The sequence below is a fragment of the Lycium barbarum genome, chromosome 5 (genome assembly GCF_019175385.1).
Source record: "Lycium barbarum isolate Lr01 chromosome 5, ASM1917538v2, whole genome shotgun sequence".
Classification (NCBI taxonomy): domain Eukaryota; kingdom Viridiplantae; phylum Streptophyta; class Magnoliopsida; order Solanales; family Solanaceae; genus Lycium; species Lycium barbarum.
This window is the reverse complement of record NC_083341.1, coordinates 129,797,261-129,819,937: the sequence shown is the minus strand read 5'-3', so window position 1 is coordinate 129,819,937 and position 22,677 is coordinate 129,797,261. Positions and strand designations below refer to the sequence as shown.

The following is a 22,677-nucleotide window of genomic DNA, read 5'->3' as shown; positions in this document are numbered from 1 at the left end:
ACTTCACTTGATCCAAGTCGCGTGCCTTCCTCTCTATCGCCTTGGCAAGCTTATATAGCTTCTTATCCCCACCTCTGTCCTCTAGTTCTGCATAAGGCGTTCAAAAGCTGCCATTTTAGCCGCCGAAACTGCCAACTTCGCCTCCTTTTTCGCCATCTTATACTTTTCCTTGTTCGTCCGCTTCTCTTCATCGTCCTTGCTATTTATAAAATTCACATATGCCTGCTTCTTTGCCTCTACTTTCTCTTGGACTTCTCCATTCCACCACCAATCCCCACAGTGCCCACCACGGCTGCCTCGTGAAACCCCCAATACTTCTCTAGCTGCTTCCCAAATGTAACTGGCCGTCCTATCCCACATACTGCTCGCATCACCACTACTATCCCACGTTCCCATAGCCATCAACTTCTCCCCCATCTCTAGGGCACTAGACAGAGTCAAACTCCCCCACCTAATCCTCAGTCGGTCATCCACGACCCTCTGCTTCTTCTTCCTTCTTATCTCCAAATTCATCACTAATAGTCTATGTTGGGTCGTAAGATTCTCACTCGGTATGACCTTGCAGTCCTTACAAAGGCCTTTATCATCTTTTCTAAGAAGTAAAAAGTCTATTTGCGTCGCAGCCACCGAGCTACGAAAGGTTACCAAGTGCTCATCCTTCTTCGGAAAACTCGAGTTGGCTATCACCAATCCAAAAGCTTTTGCGAAATCCAGGAGTGAGACTTCTCCACCATTCCTGTCCCCGAAGCCAAATCCTCCATGCACCTCGTCATAACCTCTCGAAACAGACCCAATGTGCCCATTGAAATCTCCTCCTATGAATAACTTCTCAGTAGGCGGTATACTTACCACCACTTCATCTAAGTCCTCCCAAAAGCGCCTTTTTACCTCCTCGTCCAAACCCACTTATGGCGCGTAGGCACTAATAATGGTCAGGGTGAATCCTCCAACAACTAACTTAATCGTCGTCATCCTGTCATTGATCCTCCTAACCTCTACCACTTGATCTCTAAGCTCACTATCTACTAAGATCCCTACCCCATTCCTATACCTCGACTTGCCCGAGAACCAAAGCTTGTACCCATCCATCTCCTTAGCTTTAGGTCCTACCCATTTAGTCTCTTGGACGCAAGCTATACTAATCCTCCTCTTCTTAAGAATCTTAACTAATTTTATGGACTTACCCGATAAAGTCCCAATATTCCAAGACCCTACTCTCAACCTAGAAGCTCCCTCAACCCCCTTATCCCCCCAACCAAAGTTATATTTTTTTTAATCCCAACCCTACCCGTCCCTTTCTCTTCATTTCCCCACCCCTCCCCCCACCTGTCCCTTTCTTCTTCAAGACTCAAAACACAAAGTCTTTGGGTTTTCGTACTGAAGAAGAATCAGCATCTCTACTTTGCAGCTCATCAATTCTTTCTTCCTCTTCAGGTACTCTTTCCCTCTAATATATTTGCTTGTAGGGTTTCATTATTTGAATTCTAATATCCTTCCTTCATTTAACATGTACAAAAACACACAGTCCTTTGATTTCTTGGTACCTTTATTATTTTCTTTTTGAACTTATCCATGAGTTCATTCAAGGGCTTCCAGTTGGAATTTATGCATGAGATTCATATAATTGATAATTTGGGATTGGTGTTTAGTTGATTGTTGGGATTTCTGTTTTTTTTTCTCTTTTGATCAAATCAGTTATTGCTGCTACTACTGTAGGAAAATTTTCTATTTTACTCTGGAAATTCTTCAGTTTTCTGGCTGCCTTTTGCTTAGTGTTCATGTTCTTTGATGGGTATTTTTTCCTTTGCACTTTACTTTCTTGAAAAAGATTAGTGATCTGAAATTGGAGGTGATGGTAGATGAAACTAATGGTAATGATATCGTGACTTTTTTGGTGTTGGTGGTTGTCTGAAATTGCAGTGGTGGGGGTGGCGTGACGGTGGTGCTGGTGGCGTGAAGGATTTGGGGGGTGCAGGTGGAGCTGGAGATGAGCGCTAGCCAATGGTTAAGACTTCAGAAAGCACCTTAGCAATTACCAGTAATGCCCCTATCGACCTCAGTCTTGTTTTTTGCTAGCGTGAGTTGAAAGATTTGGGGGGTGGGGGTAGCCTGAAGTATTTAGGGGGTGGGGGCGGCGTGACGGTGGTGACTGGTGGTGTGAAGGAGTTGGGGAGTGGGGGTGGCGTGAAGGTGGAGAAGAAATCGGGGGCGGGGGTGGGGCGGGGGCGGGTGAACTGAAGAAGAAGGTGGAAATTTAATTTTTAACTAAAAGAAAAGAAAAATAATTTAAAATTTAAAATTTAAAAGAAATCTGATTTGGCGCTGACGTGATGCTGATGTGGCAGACGAGTGTATTACACTTTCCATTGTGTAAGTGGTCATCAGTTTGCAGGGGCAAATAATTTCAATTTTTAGATGTTCAGGTGTGTAATAGGTCGTCCGTATAGTTTAGATGTGATATCGATATTTTGAGTTTAGTTTAAAAGTGATTTGATGTATTTTGCCGTAATAAAATTGAATAAATGGTGTCAGTCAAGGGTATAATTGACAAACAACCATGAAATCATTTGATGAACTGGGCCCAATTATACTGTACAATTCACAGACTCTGCAACAAAAGTACATTTCGTGTAATAACTATTTATACAGGTTGGTACAGCGGTCTTCGTCCTCTTTCATCGTTTATAATAATAGAAGAAAAGAAATAGAAATACAGCGTACCGTCATCCCTCCATTGGTAGCTGTCAATTTCACCAAACAAGTTTTCAACCACTTCAAAAAACCAGCATTTTAAACACCTTTTTCAACCATATCTTCACCTCTGTTGAGGGTTATTTTGGTCGGAGTTGAGGAAGTTTTCAGCTTATAAAATGTTCCGCTGAGTTTTTCGAGTGCGTCGACGTTTCCGATGAGGTTCTTCGATGGTGGTGTTATTTACGGTAGATGTTCAATGCTGAATTTGGTTGTATTCTTCTCTACCTGGACAACTAGTGTTTTTCTTTAATAAAAGCAAGGAGGTTTTTGTCTTAAAGGTGCAATCTTTTCCATTTCAATTATTATCTCATCAAATGTCTTCTTATTTTTCCTTCTTTGTAAAGCATTTTGCTTCGTTTGTTGTCTCAGCTATTTGTTAACTTTTTTTTTGAAATACTAAGTTTTATGTTAATAAGGTAACTGACCTTGCTTCAATTAAGTTATGAAAATACAGTAGTTTGACCATTCCCATTTACTATTTGGCTTCTTGTTTAATTGGACGTTTGCAGTGAAATGGTTTTTGATATATTTTTAGGTTTTTAATTGACAAGGTAGTTTATTTTCATATTCAAAAGGTAAAAAATGCATTCTGTGTATGTTCAGTTAATAATTGCAGTTAGTAGTCTCTTAGCTTAAATCAATAATCCCTTTTCAAAATCGTCACTTCAATTGGAAAAACCCTTTCTAATAATAAAACGTGTGTGTTTATCGCGGGGGTTGGAAAAAGGGGTGTGACATCCGCTGCACCACATGGTTAGCTTTTGTATTCTACTATATGAAACATCAGAGTTGAAAAATGGCCAAATTAAAAGCAATGTCTGTGTCTTCAACATTTCAAGTCCACTGTTTCCAAATCCTTCAACTTGATGATTTAATAACGTACAAATGTACCAAGCTCATTGATTCATTATTATTCACAGCTCTCTTAAAATTTGTGTACTTAGATCTACCTATACCCATGTGAAATGAAAAGATGATCTACTTAATTAATAATGATTCTGTATTTAATATGAATGCAGTACAAAGGAAAGGAATCTCCGGTCACATGGATACAGTCATACAGGGAACAAATAGAGCAAACTTATTTACAATAAGTTGACTTGAAGATTGTGCTACACAATTGATTAGCAAAGCATATGAGGTGGAATATGTTGTTGATGCTTGTATAAACAAAGGCGTTCCGTATTGGTGCCTCGAGCGTTGGCTCCTGGATATTCATAAAGGAGATGACTAGTATCAAAGCGGAGATTCAGGGAAAGAACATGGTTGTGGATACAATGAAGACTGTCACTGCTCGTACGTCATCACATTTGGCAAGGACTCCAAGGATTAATGAAGAAATTGTGGGGTTTGAGGATGTAATAGAAAATTTAAGAAATAAACTACTGAATGGAACCAAAGGACAAGATGTCATCTCAATTCACGGCATGCCGGGTCTAGGTAAGACGACTTTGGCCAACAGACTCTATTCTGACAGGCTAGTTGTCTCTCAATTTGATATTTGTGCACAGTGTTGTGTGTCTCAAGTATATTCGTACGAGGACTTGTTATTGGCCTTGCTACGTGATGCTATTGGTGAGGGTTCTGAACTTAGAGAACTTCATGCCAGTGAATTAGCTGATATGCTTCGCAAATATTTATTGCCCAGAAGGTACCTTATCTTTGTTGATGATGTGTGGCAAAATAGTGCTTGGGATGATTTAAGAGGCTGTTTTCCGGACGCCAATAACAGAAGCAGAATCATTCTGACAACGCGACATTATGAAGTTGCCAAATATGCTAGTGTTCATAGTGACCCCCTTCATCTTCGTATGTTTAACGATGATGAAAGTTGGAAGTTGCTAGAAAAGAAAGTGTTTGGTGAAGAAAGTTGTTCCCCTCTGCTAATAGATGTTGGGAAACGAATAGCAAAAATGTGTAAACAACTCCCTCTTTCAATTGCGTTAGTGGCTGGTATTCTCAAAGAGATGGAAAAGAAAGAAGAATGTTGGAAAAAAATCGCTGACAATTTAGGTGTCCACATTCGCAGTGATTCAAAGGCCATTGTAGAACAAAGTTATCAGGATTTACCGTCTCATCTTAAGCCTTGCTTCCTTTATTTTGGAGCATTTTCTGAAGACGCTGTGATTAACATCTCAAAGTTGACAAGGTTATGGATATCAGAAACATTTATAAAAAGTTGTGAAGGCAAGAGTTTGGAGGATATAGCAGAAGGTTACTTAGAGAATCTTATTGGACGAAATCTTGTGATGGTTGCTAAAAGGGTTGATTCAGATGGTAAGGTCAAAGCATGTCGTCTTCATGATGTATTGCTCGACTTCTGCAAGGAAAAAGCAAGAGAGGAGAATTTTCTACTATGGATAAAACGGTAATATGCTAATTAATGGTACTTTATTTATTCAATCAATCAAGTATTTCAAGTTATATGTGAAAATTACTATCATTTTACAAATATATATTTACAGTAATCAAGTATTTCAAGTTCTAATTGAAAATCAATGCTATGGTTTTGCTAATTTATATATTCACAGGGATCAGAGTGCCAATCCTTCATGTATTTACCCTTACACGCAGTATGCTCGCTTGGCCTTTACTGAAGTGCATAATCTTCTAGAATGGAGCTCGTCTTGCTCACTTGCCAGCTCTATACTTTCCAAGAAGGACGCAACATACTTTGCCCATCATCGCTTATCCTCACGCACTTTTGCAATTTCACGTATTTTACAGAATTTCAAGTTTCTAAAAGTGTTGGATTTGGAGCACCACATTGTTATTGATTTTATTCCAACTGAGCTTGTTTACTTGAGGTATTTCTCCGCACATATTGATCAGAATTCAATTCCTTCAACCATATCCAATCTTTGGAACCTTGAAACTCTTATATTAAAACGTAGAAGATATTTTCCGCGTTGCGTGCTACTACTACCTCATACAGTTTGGGAGATGGTTAAACTGAAACATCTGCATATTCCCGACTTCAGCAGAGGAAAAGCAGAAGCATTACTCGAGAACTCCGCAACACTTTTTTATGTGGAAACCCTTTCCACTCCATATTTTTCTGGTTTTGAGGATGCGGAACTGATGTTGAGAAAAACACCTCATCTTCGAAAACTGATATGCGAAGTCGAGGGTGAGTTAGAATACTCTCAGTACCATGTTTTGGATTTTCCAACACCGCTTGAAATACTAAAGATTTATCGTTCAAAAGATCCCTTTAAATGCATCCCCTTTTGCATCTCCGCACCAAACCTCAAGTGCCTGAAACTATCTGGATTTTACCTGGATCCTCGATACTTATCAGAAATTGCTCAGCTGAAGAACCTTGAGGTACTCAAACTGTACTACGTTGAGTTTGGCTACCATAGGGAATGGAAAGTGAGCAATGAAGAGTTCCCTCAACTTAAAGTCTTGAAACTAGTTTGGTTAGCTTTCTTTGATGAATGGATTGTCGCAGATGATGCCTTTCCTAACCTTGAACAATTGATTTTGCGTGGATGCCGGGATCTTAAGGAGATCCCTTCTTCTTTTGGGGAAATCTCTTCTCTAAAGTACATTGAGGTAGAGAATTGCAACGAGGCCGTTGTCAATTCAGCCAGGGATATCCAAGAAACACAAGTTGAAGATTATCAAAATACTATTTTCAATCTCGTCATAAGCAAGGTACCACTACTCAGAAAATACCTTAACTACATTCAGTCTCATTTTCCCTACTATAATAAGTTGCCTTTTACTACCTTTTCTTTTTGTTTCGAAATTTGTTTAAAACTTTATTATTCAGATTTGGAAGTCTGCCAGTGAGCTTTCTGCATGATTCTGAGCTTTCAGAAATCTCCTTGTTCTCAAGAATTTTTGGGGCTTAAACTTTTTGAACTGTTTTCACAGTTATCTTTATTATGAGTCATAATTTATGACACTCATGGCCTCATTTATATCTAGGATTTTCTCCTTTGTTTTCTTGCAGAAAAAGGTGCTGAAATTAGATATTTACGATGATGAAGAGGTATTTAAGGTATTTAAAGCTATATGCGGTATCTCAGGTACTAACTAGACTGATTATCTTTTCTTTCCTTTATTTTCCCTTGACTTGTTTTAGAACACCAAATAACTTTAATTCATCAATGTATATTGGTTGTCTTATTCTATATAACAGGGGTAGAAGCTATTGCACTTGATAGGAAAGAGAAGAAAATATTAGTGACAGGAAATGCGGATGCTTATCAAGTTCAATCAGTTGTGGGGAAACTGAGAAAGTTGCGGAAACTGAGAAAGTTGCGCAACTGTAACCCTTGGTGGACTAAACCATGGCGGATTTGCAGAAAATAAGATTGAAGATGGGAAAAGAAAGAGATCATAAGGTGTAATTTCATTCCTCACATCCCACACCTACGATTTACTGTGATTTTTATATGCTAACAATCTAGAGCTTTGAAAGGGACTTAAATGAAAACTATTCTGAAGTAAGGACTAAACTGTAAACATAACTTCCTAACAGGTCCTAACTTGTCAACACCAATGTGATATAGTCCTTGTGCACAAGTTGAGGTGCCTACTTGTGCACACCCAAAGTTGGAGGGCATAATTGCCAGCTGAGGCCGAGTTTGAGGGCCTATTTCAGTTTGCGTCTTCATTATCATTTGATTTCATACAAATTTACTGAATTTGGTACTCGGCATTGCAACGCTTACTAGCTAAACACTGCAGTGCTGGCTCCTAACTTGTCAACACCAATGTGATATAGTCCTTGTGCACAAGTTGAGGTGCCTGCTTGTGCACACCCAAAGTTGAAGGGCATAATTGCCAGTTGAGGCCAAGTTTAAGGGCCTATTTCAGTTTGCGTCTTCATTATCATTTGATTTCATACAAATTTACTGAATTTGGTGCTCGGCACTGCAACGCTTACTAGCTAAACACTGCAGTGCTAGTTCGTTGGAATGCGCTAGGCAAAATGTGGACTGCAATCTAAAAATATGGTTGCTGCATCCAAACCAGAAGAATGTATCAGGTATTACAGTCATTTCTAAAATTTTAAAAGTGCATGCAATGGAAAAGAGAAGTTCCATAGCAGTTGTATCATTATCAATACTTAAAGAAAGAGTAGAGCAGTGATTAAAGCCAATAGGTAATAGACTTGTCATTCAATAACTGTTCATTTTCGAGATGGATGAAGAGGTAGAAGATGTAAATTGCGAAGATAGGTACACTAATCCTAATTTGAATGCTTTTACAACTCAAAAGTATTAAGAAGATCTCTTATGTAATTATCATTTATATTGCTTAATTTTAACTGATACACAAACATCTTTTCATAAATTTCATCTTAAAAAACGGTTCACCAAATCTTTTTTCTACTAGGATCGGAACACGTGCAGTACAAGTACCTGGATCTTACCGGATTCAGCCCAACAACATATAAACGCAAATACATTTTAGCATTATACACATTTGGACTTTTAACAAATACAAACTCACACAAGCCATATTTCATTTGTTAATCATCAAACCACTTTAAAATCATATTTCACTATGAGTCTGCTACACGTGAACCATATTAAAATGCATAATTGCTGAAAAATGTAACCAGTCCCTTATGCTACTGATGGCTATACATATAACTTATTATTAACCTCACAACTGCGTGAAACCACTTGCATAATTACCAAACATAGACTAGATTTTGTACAAGCACCACTAAACATAAAATAAACTTATTGCAAATACAACTAATAACGCTAATTGTAGAAAATATAAAGCTAAAACACCACCAAAACTTTCATATATGTGTAACTTTAATTCTTATTAATCAAACATTTCCAAAATAAACCTTTGCTAACATCACCATTTTCCTTAGCACCATTACTTTCTGACTTGTCTTTTTCGTTTACACCACCAGCATTTTTGGCTTCTTTAGTAGCTGCTAATTCTTTCTTTTTCTCCTCTCTCTTCCTTCTCCTTCTCAGCCTTTGCTCTCTCTTCTTCTTCTTCTTTCTCAGCCTTTAATTTCGCTTCCTCCTTTGCGGTTTCAAGAGCTTTAATCAATCTCTCGAAGCAAGTGTCTGCATTTTCCTTCGAAGACTTAGGCATCAAATTCTCAGCAATATCAGCAGGAGTCGTATTAGTTTCCCCCAATAAGCGACGAATCTCAGGAAAGTGAACATGAGATTCGACGTCAAGATAATTATTTGCAAGCATCTTGAAGGACTCAAAGCAACAGTAGGATAGCACAATATGTTTATCCATCGTCCCCCTCCGAATTAGAGCAGGATTAAGATTTTCCACATAGTTGGTGGTGAAGACAATAAGCCTTTCACCACCAATAGCTGACCATAGACCATCAATAAAGTTCAAAAGTCCAGATAAAGTTACCTCACTTTGCTTTTCTTTCCTCTTTTCTCCTTGATGGCATCTTTCTCAACTTTTTCTTTATCTTCCTCGCCTTTCTTCTTATTCTTCTCCCTTTGATCCGTAAGGTCAAGGGAGCAATCGATGTCTTCAATCACAATAATAGATTTACTTGTAGCATCTAGCAGCAATTTCTTAGCTCGGTGTTGTCCTTAACCGATGTCAGTTCGAGATCATAGACATCATATTGCAAGATTTACCCGTTCCTGGGGGACCATAAAGAAGATAACCGCGCTTCCACGCCTTTCCAATCTTTGCATAATAGTCTTTTGACTTGCTGAATGTTTCGAGATCATCCATAATCTCTTACTTCTTGTGTGGATCCATGGCCAGAGTATCGAATGTTGATGGATGCTCAAACACTACTCCACTCCACATCCTCCACCCCCTATATCTGTACCCACCACCTGTCTCTCCCTTATTGTTTGTGTACAACTTTCTGTGTCGTTCTCTCACAGATATCGCCTTCCCTTCATCCAACACATACTTCAAGTATGACTCTGTGATAAGCTCGCGATTCTTTCTGTGAAATTTGAGCTTCAAAAACCTCTTGTCATCCTCCTTCCACAAAGCAATTGTCTGTTTGTTGGCTGCTAATTGGCTCGAAATCCACCAAATCTTCTCATATTTATATTCATCGATTATCTCCTCATAATCATGCATGGTTAGGATAAGCGATTGACCATCTTTCACCGTGTTGTCTTTGAGGCGCTTAGCTTGTGTGCAAGAGTTCTTGCTCATGTACCTTTCGATTGCTACGTAAGCTTTGCTTCGCTCGAACCACCCCTCACTTTCACACTCATGACCATTTTCCTTACCGAAATCAACCTTTGCTAACATCACCATTTTCCTTAGTACCATTACTTTCTGACTTCTCTTTTTCGCTTACACCATCAGCATTCTTGGCTTCTTCAGTAGCTGCTAATTCTTTCCTTTTCTCCTCCTTCTCTTCCTTCTCCATCTCAGCCTTTGCTCTCTCTCTCTTCTTCTTCTTCTTCTTCTTCTTCTTCTTTCTTCTCAGCCTTCAATTTTGCTTCCTCCTTTGCAGTTTCTAGAGCTTTAATCAATCTCTCCAAGCAAGTGTCTGCATTTTCCTTCGAAGACTTAAGCATCAAATTCTCAGCAATATCAGCAGGAGTCATATTAGTTTCCTCCAATAACCGACGAATCTCAGGAAAGTGAACATGAGATTCGACGTCAAGATAATTATTTACAAGCACCTTGAAGGACTCAAAGCAACAGTAGGATAGCACAATATGTTTATCCATCGTCCCCCTCCGAATTAGAGCAGGATCAAGCTTTTCCACATAGTTGACTGTGAAGACAATAAGCCTTTCACCACCAATAGCTGACCATAGACCATTAATGAAGTTCAAAAGTCCGGATAAAGTTACCTCACTTCGCTTTTCTTTCCCCTCTCCTCTTTTAATCTTCTTCTTGATGGCGTCTTTCTCATTTTTTTCTTTATGTTCCTCGTCTTTCTTCTTATTCTTCTCCCTTTGACCCGTAAGGTCAAGGGAGCAATCGATGTCTTCAATCACAATAATAGATTTACTTGTAGTGTCTATGAGCAATTTTCGTAGCTCGGTGTTGTCCTTAACCGATGTCAGTTCGAGATCATAGACATCATATTGCAAGTAATTAGTCATAGCAGCAATCATGCTAGATTTACCCGTTCCTGGGGGACCATAAAGAAGATAACCGCGCTTCCACGCCTTTCCAATCTTTGCATAATAGTCTTTTGACTTGCTGAATGTTTCGAGATCATCAGTAATCTCTTGCTTCTTGTTTGGATCCATGGCCAGAGTATCGAATGTTGATGGATGCTCAAACACTACTCCACTCCACATCCTCCACCCCCTATAGCTGTACCCACCACTTGTCTTTCCCTTATTGTTTGTGTACAACTTTCTCTGTCGTTCTCTCACAGATATCGCCTTCCCTTCATCCAACACATACTTCAAGTATGACTCTGTGATAAGCTCGCGATTCTTTCTGTGAAATTTGAGCTTGAAAAACCTCTTGTCATCCTCCTTCCACAAAGCAATTGTCTGTTTGTTGGCTGCTAATTGGCTCGAAATCCACCAAACCTTCTCATATTTATATTCATTGGTTATCTCCTCATAATCATGCATGGTTAGGATAAGAGATTTACCATCTTTCACCGTGTTGGCTTTGAGGCGCTTAGCTTGTGTGCAAGAGTTCTTGCTCGTACCTTTCGATTGCTACGTAAGCTTTGCTCCGCTCGAACCACCCCTCACTTTCATACTCATGAAAAATTACGTGCATATAAGGGTAGAAATAGCTCACGGTTTTATCCATATACCTCCTAATAAGACCACGAAGTTCGTGAGGAAAATAGTTCTGGTACATGGTCCAGGAGAACATGATTGTTGCAATGGCTGGACCCAACTGAGTCCAAACATCTTGCATCATCTTGAGATTAATAGGAGTACAACAGCAATTGAAGAGTATGTGAATGGTTTGTTCAGTACTAAATGATATATGGCCTCTTATATATAGAGATAGAAAACACCAGAGCGTACGTAGTTATCATTTCCTTGGTCACCAAGTTTGAGCGTGCACAATGCGTTTAAGAAAAGACATACTTGTGATGGAAAACAACTCATAGATATTTGTGTGATTGCAAATCATCTCGTATAAAGGCAGCGGGAAGGAAAGTGTTATAAATCATGAATAAAACGTGCCAAGTTCCAGGCGGTTTGTAGGTATTCTACCTTCTTATTTTGATAGAATAAAAAGGAAAGTACATCGTATAAATTGGGACAGAGTCAATATTTCTTTTCTTTTATAATTTGGGTATGCTCATGAGTCATGACCATATATATATATATATATATATTCAAAGAAACTGCTTTGTAAATGCCAAGACGTTTCTACGGCCAATGTTGAAATACTAGTCTTGTACTGATCAGGAGGCTTATTCATTATATAGATATATATATATATAGGTCCCTAGAGAAGTAGGAAGGTTAAATTAAGATAAATTAAGATTCAGAGTTGGATCCACTAATATACTAATGCATATGGACATTGTCTTTTTCCAAGGTGATAATATATATACACACACAATATATGTATATACCATCTATAAGGTGTCGTTGTGCTTACGCATGGGAGAATGACTAATGATCATATATCATCTAAGATGTCATTATGTTTAAAGGAAAAATTACAGCCAAATACCATTCGGCCATCTAGTTTACAAAATATGTACACAGTGCATAGGTAGTGTATAAACTATACTAAATATACATATAATCTACATACCTATACAGCCAAAGTGTATAGGCAATGTATACTTCGGCCATATTTGATAAACTTGATGGACAAAGTGTATATTTAAGTGAATTCCCCAATTACACTATCTGGTATTCGGTATAAAAAATTCACGGACTCTATTACTAATACAAATTCACACTTAAACGACCAAACAGAGGGTCACAAGCATTAGAAAATTAAGGTTATGTGGTTCAGGAACAGAGCATAATGAGGACTACTTTAGATATCAAGAGGAACAATTGGGAGGAAAATCGAACCAAAAGCCTTCAACAAATTAAAGTACATTTGTTTGTTGAACCAAGTCTCTCAACAAATTATTTTATCCTTAATAATTAAGCCACCTCTTCGTTGGTACCTTGCATAAAGTAGTCCTCATTATTGTCTTTGTTTATTACATAAGACGACCTTTGTGTTTAGGTGAAGGCACGCCCGCCCACATTATTTAATTCATAAGTTTACAATTATTTTCATGTCGAAATTTCCACTCTTAATTCACAATTGTTAGTACTCATATTGTCTTTGTTTATTACACTAGTGTTATTTGGCCCGTGCTAAACCCGGGTCCAAAACTAATATTAAAATTAAATTTGCAATTACTTTTTTTCTCACTCTTTGTGATATTAAGTTATTGAAAGATTAGTTCGACTTTTTCAGCAAATACCTAAAAACTAAAGGCTCTCCAAAAATTAAAATTGCACCCAAAGTATTTAAAAATTGAATAAAGACTTTTTTGTCCTTATTTTAGAGTTCTTTTTAGCATTATTTATTTATTGAATTTTATTTAGATCTAGACTTTGGAAATTTCTTGAAATCCAACTTAGCTGTAACATTTGTGTGATTAAAAACATCCATTATGAACTACAATGCTTTCTTTCAAAAAGAAGAAAAACCATTTGGTTTAAGAGACATCAATTATATATGCTACATTTATTCTTATAATGAGATGTTAGTAGATGTTATTTTCATTTAAGATAAGATATACAAATTATAATGAAAATATGAAGACAATTAATGACTTTTCTTAATACAATTAAATCCTTTTGCTTTCCAAAACTTATGTGATGAGGAAATGGCATTTTTTTTCCTTTTGATTGTTTATAAGTGGCACATTATTTTATAAAGTATACATTCTAATCATTTTTTAAACAAAAATAAAGCTTCAATGCTTCATGCTTAATATAATCATGTGTCCCTATGCTAAACAAGCACCGCCTAATCCTTTTTTAACCCCCGCCCCCCGCCCCCCAACCCCACAAATGGGAAAAAAAAATACTAAAAAATCTTAAATATGATTGCACCCTTTTGTTACAATTGTTTGATACTCCTTCCGTCCCAATTTAAGTATCTTACTTTCCTTGTTTATTTATCCCAAAAAGAGTGTCTCTTTCTATATTTAGTAAGTTTTTGGCAAGTTTTAGACCACTAGATTTAAAAAACTACACATATCTTTAATTTAAGACCACAAGATTTAAAAGTCTCCCTTTATTTCTTAAATTTCGTGCCTAGTCAAACTAAGACACTTAAATTGAGACGGAGGAAGTATTACTATTGTTTGGAAAACTAAAAATTATGTAATATTTAGGTACACAGGCATAAAAGATGTCATTCTCTTTAATTATACATATCAGTTATAGTTGGAACGATTTTAAGGATTTATAGGTTATTGAGGCTAATGCGTGTGTGTGTGTGTGTGTGTGTATATAGGGGATGACATATTTTAAATAGTTAACTTATATATGTAATAGACATTTGAAAATACACACAAAAGTATTTTTAAATTTTAAATAGAAAATGTCCAACATAAACATATATATTATCATGTGTTCGGATACTTAATTGAAATAAATCGTAATTTATATGTTCATTTAAAATTTACTGACAAATTTTTGAAAAACTATTAAGCCAATAAAGCAATATATAGTAGAAGAAAAACGATTCATATAAAAGAAGGTATAATACATTCCACATCACCCTCTCAAGTAGATAAGCAATAAAGGACAATTAAAAAATTGAATTTGGAAGAGACACCTTTTAATGTTGACATATTGTTCAATCGTAATTCTTTTTTCCACAAAGCACATGGTCATATATATATATATATATATATATATATATATATATATATATATAATATATATGAGTTTTGCTAACTTACAACACGAATGTTGTAGGATAGCAATGTACCCATCTTTTAATTCAAAAAAATACCCCTACTAGTTAATTAAAATAGGGACTTTCAGGGGCCATTTTGGTCTTTCCATCAAAATTCCTAATTTCCCTCCAAACATTCTGACCCAATCTTCCACACCCCCATCCCGGTGTTCATCCTTACAAGCTGGTCCCCCAAACGAGTGAATCAATACTAAATCGATTCACTTAAAAAATCCAAATTTCCTCCGCACAATTCCAAGACCCAAAAGTCCAAAACCGTAGAAACAGTGATTCAATGGGGCAATTAAGCAATTCTCCAATATATATATATATGAAGAGTATTTTGTGTTTGAACTTTGATTTTGTTATTGTGTATTGTTGTTAGCATTTTCACAGTTTGAAACTGTTATATAGAGGTGAAGTCTGGAACATGGAAAAAAGAAATTTAAAATATTTTGGTTCAATTTATTATTTGTATATATTTTGTTAATCACATAATTTACACCAATTAGAGGAAACCAAACCTCTAATTGGTCCTGTGTGAAGCTTCACGAGATAGAAAGTAAATTGCAGAGATAAGAGGCAATGGACCGAAATGGTTTCCAAGAGAGATAAAGTAGTGAGTGAAGGAGGAGTGAGAAGATTCTGAAAATTGGCGGAATTTGGGGTAAAAGACAAGAAAGCCCATATATTTATGAGGTGGCAGGGGTATTTTTGTGAACCAAAAGATGGGTACATTGTTATCCTACAACTTTCATGTTGTAGGTTAGCAAAACCCATATATATATATATATATATATATTATCATCCTCATTTGTAATAATTAATTATTTACGGAAGGTCCGTGCTAAATTCGAGTCCAAACTTAAAATATAAAAATAGAAATTCTTATTAAATACGTATAACGTGACACATTTTCTACCGCATAATTAATTTAATGTATTTGCAAGTTAATGTTATCTTATTGATAAGTTTTATAATTACTAAAGTTTCTTCGCCACACAATTAGATGATTATAAATGAAAAATTTATTTATGAGGAAGAAAGTTAAGTAGAAAAATTAGCAAATCTCAAAGGGACACAATGACTCGATATCCTATACTAACATTGATTATGATAAAGTATGATAATTACAAATTGCAAAGCCCATAAATCAAAAAAAAAAAAATTCATCTTTTTGTGAATTTGTGAGCATGTGATTTTATTCATAGATGAAAATCGATTTGTTTTTACATTTATTAAAATTTCATTCATTATCTTGCGTCAAGGGTTTATGCTTGTTAAATGTGATTTTTCACCTTAGTTTCAGACGAAATTCAAGAAATAACCTATATTTATTAAATTGAACCTCAAGATTCAATAAAATTTAATTCTTCATCTATTCTCTATACTAAAAAAAAAATTAAATTTAGTTAACCAAACAAGAGATTTTAAAGATAACTCGATCTCAATGGATGACATTGTCTTTATTTTCAACACTATATGACATCATTTAAAAAAATTACTTTATGTATTTATAATAAATTATAGATTTCAAAGGCGACATATACAATTATCTATAACTTTTTTATTAGGCTAAAATTACATTCTTAAAAAAATTATCTTATAAAATAAAAAAGGGCCTAAAAATAATTAATTGAAAAGTTTGACATTAATTTGAAAACTTTTGTGAGGGCTACAAAAGTCCTTTGATTATCCCATATATATAGTAGTAATAAGATGACACTTTGTGTTTAGGTGAAGGCGCCCCCTTTTTCCGCCCTCATTATTTAATTCATAAGTCTACAATTATTTTCATGTCGAAGTTTCCACCCTTAATTCACAATCGGTGGTCAAAATACAAATATTCTTGAAAAAGAATGAAGAAAATAAAAGTTGTAATGCTGATGTATGCATATCTTCGTTTCTTTAAGGAGATTAAGGGTAAGGTAGTATAATCTTTACTGGTTCATTAAAGAGTAGTATTAAATAAGAGATAAGGATCACAATGGATGTTGAAAGAGCCATAAGTTTTTATATTAGTTGGATTACCCGTGGAAGCTGAAAGGACAAAAATGTAAAAAGGCTATAATGTAAACAATAACTGAAAATTTTGCACAACATCGGGTCCGGAACCAAAATAACCTCAGGAAAAAGTTTTTGAACCAAACTACCCAAAAAAAAAAGTTACAAAACTGTCTTTAGCACAGTAAATTACTGCGCTAAAGCACTTAACGGGGACGGCACCGTTAACTGCTTTAGCGCAGTAATTTACTGCGCTAAAGGGGTCCCCTTTTTTTTTGCCCTTTTGGTTAATCCATCTTTCATTACACTTTTTAACGTACATTGATCATAGATTAATCATGCTTTGGGATCCCGAAACTTCAATATTTTATATAGAACCCTACTTATTTTTGTGCAATTAATAAGGTAGGCTCAATACATCAAGGATAAGAAAATTTTCGGATGGCCGTTTTAGTAGTTGAGAAGTGCTCGAACGCCATTTTTGTTTGAAAGCTTGGTGTCATTAGCTTTAAGTTCTTTATGAATACTTAAACTTGTTCATTAATAATAAACCAAAACTAGTAAAAATACAATCATAAAAAAAAAACTTAAAATACATTCATCAATTCATGCCCTTGAGTAGATGAAAGACTAAACATACTAATATTCTTCAAAATAACAGCATCATCACAAATTAAACTTAAAACTAAAATCACAACATTCTTAATTATCATCAGAATACAAGTTCTCAATATCGTCCTCAGAAAAATATTGGCGGTTTCTTAAGACACATCTTTTTTCAGTAGATGTTAGTTCTCTACCGGTTGATGATGCTTGTTCTTCGGCCAACTTTAGCATGTAAAATCTACATCGTCTTGCCAGCATTCTGTTGTTTTCTTTTCTAATCCTTTGCACGGCAAGCTTGCAAGTTTCTAGACCTACTTAAGGCATGGCTATGGAGTACCTTGTTGGGATTGGAGCGTTGAGATTTTTCAAGTCACGAACAAGACGTTCTGATTCGGCAAGCTGATGTGACCATTCTCGGCGTAAATCACAATAATATTTGCGCGGATTTGAATATTTCACACTGCAGAAATCATCATTACGCTTTATAAGAAGACGGGGTTAGCTCATCTAGTTTGAAATCACTAGTATCGCTCGAAAAACTGCTATGATTTGAACTCTCATCATTACTGCTATTTGGTTCTTTTGGAAGGAGTAAAGACCAAGCTGAGTTTCTACTACTCGACATTGAATATGTTGTAGTCTAATAACAAAAGAAAGTGTTACTTATATAGTTGCAAACCCCCATGTACTCCTAGTTGGGGGGGGGGGGGGGGGGGGGAGTCTTTATGACCCTACCTACTTACTTTATATAAAAAAAATATTAATCTTCATCGGCCATCTCACAGTCCGAATCCCACTTGGATCTAAATCTTGTGCTACCATGTACACCATATTCTACCCTAAGGTAACGTATTTGCATCCGATTGTTCTCTTAGCGAAAACGGTTAAGAGCAAAATTATACTCTTGTGGAGTTCCACGAGCCATTGATATATCACGTTTCTTTGGGCATTTAAGTCCTACTGACGATAACTTTTGCTCCAGTGCTGCAGCCTCCCTAACATGCCAATCCCACTCCTCTCTCATTTTATTATTGTATTCTCGATTGAATCTGTTGTTAGGATTGTTTGAGTATTCAAAATCTTCACCCAATTCCCATGTCCTACCCATTGCGTCGAATATGTTTTCTGGAGTGAACGATATAACATGACTAATATCTCTAAATTGGTCAAAAAATGACATGGTAACTCAATTTTGTGTGGAATTTTGTGTGGTTGGTAACTATTCGTCAAATTACGTTATATAACACTTAAAGTTTGATTTGAATTAGGACGTTTTTCTGTATGATAGTTGAGGTGACAACATATTGCAGTTGTATAGTGCAGTAAAATACTGCGTTATGACAGTATAACGCAGTAAATGACTGCGTTATATACGTATAACGCAGTAAAATGCTGTGTTATAACAGTATAACGCAGTAAATTAATGACAGTATAACACAGTAATTTACTGCGTTATACGTATATAACGCAGTCATATACTGCGTTATGTCAGAATAACGCAGTATTTTACTGTGCTATTCTGCCAGGGATTGACATAGCGTGGTTAATTCATGCGTTATGCAACACTCCATACTTAATTTGATTTGACGTAACACTGCAAGACACACTAATTGCATGCATGCGTTGGTTCAATAATCAAACTTCAAATCTTATTAATACAGAGTTTGAATGAGAGAAAAAATTCTAAGTTTCATCCAATTTTTAACACAAATTCTAAGTTTCATCTAGTTTTTGCATTTTATATTCCTCCTAAATTAGAGTTTCTTTATTCTGGGACAGACAAATTATATTCGAGGAAAATAATTTGTGCTATGATTCTCCCCCAAAATACCATGTTATGTTTCCACTTGACTTAAAATTCTCAAAACTATCCCAAGCCTTGTATAATAGACTACAAGTTAGTAGGAGTGATTTTGATTTAAATATAATTGGAAAATATCCAATGTCATTTACGCCGCAAGGTGTAACTGGTTATGGACAGTGGTGCATTCAAGATGATGGTTTTTTGACTGATTATTTGAAGGCGCCTTATGATTATAGGAAATGCATAACTTTAAACATCCTTGAAATGTACATAGAGAAGGTCCCCGTTAATCGACTTGAATTTATGGCTATGGCTCTTCGGGAAGCCCGAAATAGACGTCGTCGGAAAGCCCCGTCTAGAATTCAGGCCGAAGTCACTCAAGCGGAACTTACTTATGAACACAATTACCCTGACATGAGTACTTATGGAGGCATTTTGACGAGCCAAATGCCTCTGGATAGTTTAAGTCAGCAATTTGATGGGCAGTGGTAAATATTCATTTTTTACAATATTATAATTATTATTATATGTAGTGGCACTTGAATGCTACTAATGATGTCGATTATATTATTTAGGGGTAATACACCTGATATGGATCATATCGGATGGTCTCCTCAATCGGGATGGATGAATCAGATTGGAACATCCTCAACCTATCCTACTACTCAAAACGATGGTCCTTCCTTAAGTTTTGGTGCAGTTAATTACTATCGATACGTCTATTTTTTTTTAACATCAATAGTATTATTTGATGTGTAGTAGTTAAAATACTCTAATTTCTTATGTAGGGAGAATGTGGTGGTTGCACCAAATTATTGGCAAAGACTTGCTATGGATGGTCCGGATTATCTGAATTATATAGTGACATCATCCAGCGATAGTGAGGAAATACCTAATGCGGAGGAAAGTGACGATGAGGTTGAGGTTGGAACTAATCCTCAATATCAAGTAGAACTGTTGCAAGACATGATGAACAGTCCGACACATCAGGAGGAATTGAATTCACAACAACTATTTGAACAGCAAGAGTCTACTCCGGTTCAGCCGCAAAGCCAATTTCAACAGCAAGAGTCGACCCCGATTCAGTGGCATTCCTATCTTTATCATATTCAAGATTGCCCAGATGCCTTTGTCTTTACTAGGGACGATGATCATATTCGGTGAAGTTTGTAGAAAGAGCCAGTGGATCTTTTAAAACAAAAGGCTCATATTGAAAAAGGCATGATTTTCAGCTCGAAAAAATCATTGCAAAGGGCTATTAGGATTTATTGCATCCAGGGGATGAGGGAGTTTAAAGTTGACGATTCCACACGAAAACTTTGACGATTGGTCTGCAAGCGAAAATATCAAGGCTGCGAATGGATGCTCCGTGGTAAGGAAACTGTTGAAAAGATGTGGACTATTTCAAAGTTCTACACAAAGCAGACTTGTGATATGGGTGACCTCCCAGATGATCATTGCAATCTAGATACCAATATGATTGCTCGTGTGTTAGTTGGCAACATTGGAAAAACCCCAAGGTATCCCTTTCGCCTATGTTTATTTTATTTTTGGTGTTATTATAATGTTCCTCGTTTCTATATGCTGATATTTCAACTTTTTCAGGTTCCCTATTAAAGATTGTATTACAGTCGTCCTGAAAGTATATAGCAAAATTGTTAGTAGGAGGAAGGCATATCTTGGGCTTAGGTGTGTACATGAGATAGTCTACGGCAATTGGGAGGGCTCTTTCAAGATGTTTCCGAGATACATGGCGGCTCTACAACACTTCAATCATGGTACTATTGTTGAATGGAAGCTCAAATTGAAGCCTGGTATGCTCGGTAATATTTTTGAGTTTGTGTTTTAGGCATTCAAACCATACATTGATGGTTTTGCTAATTGTCGGCCTGTAATATCAATAGATGGAACACATGTGTCCGGGGTATACGACATAAAGCTGCTAATTGCAATGGGAATGGATGCAAATGGAGCTATATTCCATCTAGCTTTTGCAATTGCAGCTAATGAGAGCATTAGTACGTGGGGTATGTTTTTGGACTACTTAAGGCAACACGTTATTAAGGATCGCATGGGAATATGATCTCAGACAGAAATGCTGGCATATTGCTCAATATGTTCAATTTGCAGGGGTGGTAGCCGCCCTTTGCCTACCATCGTTATTGTTTAAGGCATTTGAAGGCAAACTTCCAAAAGGCATATCGAATCCCATCACTTTGCAATTGGATGTAGGCGGCTGCAACAGAGCATCAGGAGAAGAAGGTTAACCTACAAATGGACATTATTAGGCGGGCGAATGAGGGAGTCTTCCACTGGTTGAATGCCATTGATAAAGACAAATAGGCAATACACCAGAATAAAGGTAGGCGATAGGGTATGCTGACAAAAAACAACTCTGAGTCATTCAATGACTTGTTGAAATCTGCACGGGGACTACCCGTCGCCGTAATTGTGAGAATGACTTTTAAGCAGGCTGTGGAGCGGTTCGTCATTAGATCAAAAGTGGCCAAACCACATGCAGCAGCAGGTATAAGATGGATGCCAAAACCGTCACAACTGTTCGAGTACCACAAATATAAGACTCAGCAACATGACCATATGGAGTACAACTCTGCAGAGCGCATATTTGAACTCACAACAAATGTGCACCAAGGTAAAGGAGGTAACGCCCACACAATTTGTGAGATTCCAAGAACATGCACATGCGTCAAGTGGCAATCATATCACATGCCATGTTCTCATGCCTTCAAGTGTTTTATCGCAATGGGAAAGAACACCTCCGAGTACATGGCTAAGGAATATACAGTTGAAAATTATGCAAGAATGTATGCTGGAAGGTTCTACTCACTTGGTAGTAAGAGTTATTGGCCACCGGATCCATTTTCAATAGTTGCAAATAAAACATTTATCCATAAATTCAAAAAGAAAGCATGCTCCCGTATTCATAATGAAATGGATGTTTCGCCAGGGAGATACACTCGAAAGTGCTCATTTTGCAATTATGTTGGTCATGATAAGCGCAAGTGTCCCGTACGGCATGGTGGTCAAACTACATATCGCGGTGGAAGTACCTCTCGTGGTGGTAGATCTAGCAGTGGTGGCACATCCTGCGATGGTGGCGGATGATCAACTCAAGGACATCAATTGATGAATATTTTTTAAGTTTTTTTTCTTTCTTTGATGATTGTATTTTAAAAAGTTTGAGTTTCTTGTTAATGAACAAGTTTCAGTATTTTCATATTGTTATGAATGATGCAATTTAATTATTTTGAGATTTGCATGAATGCTGCAATTTTGACTAAAAAACAGTAAACTTAAATCTAAATTTAAGTATTCGTAAAGAACTTAAAGCTAATGACACCAAGCCTTCAAACAAAAATGGCGTTCGAGTACTTTTCAACCACTAAAACGGCCATCCGAAGATTTTCTTATCCTTGATGTATTGAGCCTACCTTATTAATCGCACAAAAATAAGTAGGGTTCTATATAATATTGATGTTTTGGGGTCCCGAAGCATGATTAATCTATGGTCAAAGTACGTTAAAAGGTGTAATGAAAGAGAGGTTAACCAAAAGGGCCAAAAAAAGGGACCCCTTTAGCGCAGTAGATTACTGCGCTAAAGCAATTAACAATGTCGTTACCTTTAAGTGCTTTAG

The 22,677-nt window shown here is 36.6% G+C and overlaps 1 protein-coding gene and 2 pseudogenes across 1 annotated transcript; 1 reads left to right on the top strand and 2 right to left on the bottom strand.

Moving 5' to 3' along the window:
* Window positions 1–2,643: 2,643 nt before the first annotated feature.
* On the top strand, window positions 2,644–7,368 carry LOC132641551 (putative late blight resistance protein homolog R1B-12). The gene is given in 6 exon segments (XM_060358592.1): window positions 2,644–3,032; window positions 3,774–5,122; window positions 5,286–6,414; window positions 6,716–6,791; window positions 6,905–6,969; window positions 6,972–7,368. Coding segments are annotated over 5 exon segments (2,478 nt in total). The 5' UTR covers window positions 2,644–3,032; window positions 3,774–3,980; the 3' UTR covers window positions 7,038–7,368.
* Window positions 7,369–8,523: 1,155 nt separating this feature from the next.
* LOC132642727 (AAA-ATPase At3g28580-like) lies at window positions 8,524–9,894 on the bottom strand (annotated as a pseudogene).
* Window positions 9,895–9,900: 6 nt separating this feature from the next.
* On the bottom strand, window positions 9,901–11,680 carry LOC132642725 (AAA-ATPase At3g28580-like; annotated as a pseudogene).
* Window positions 11,681–22,677: the final 10,997 nt, after the last annotated feature.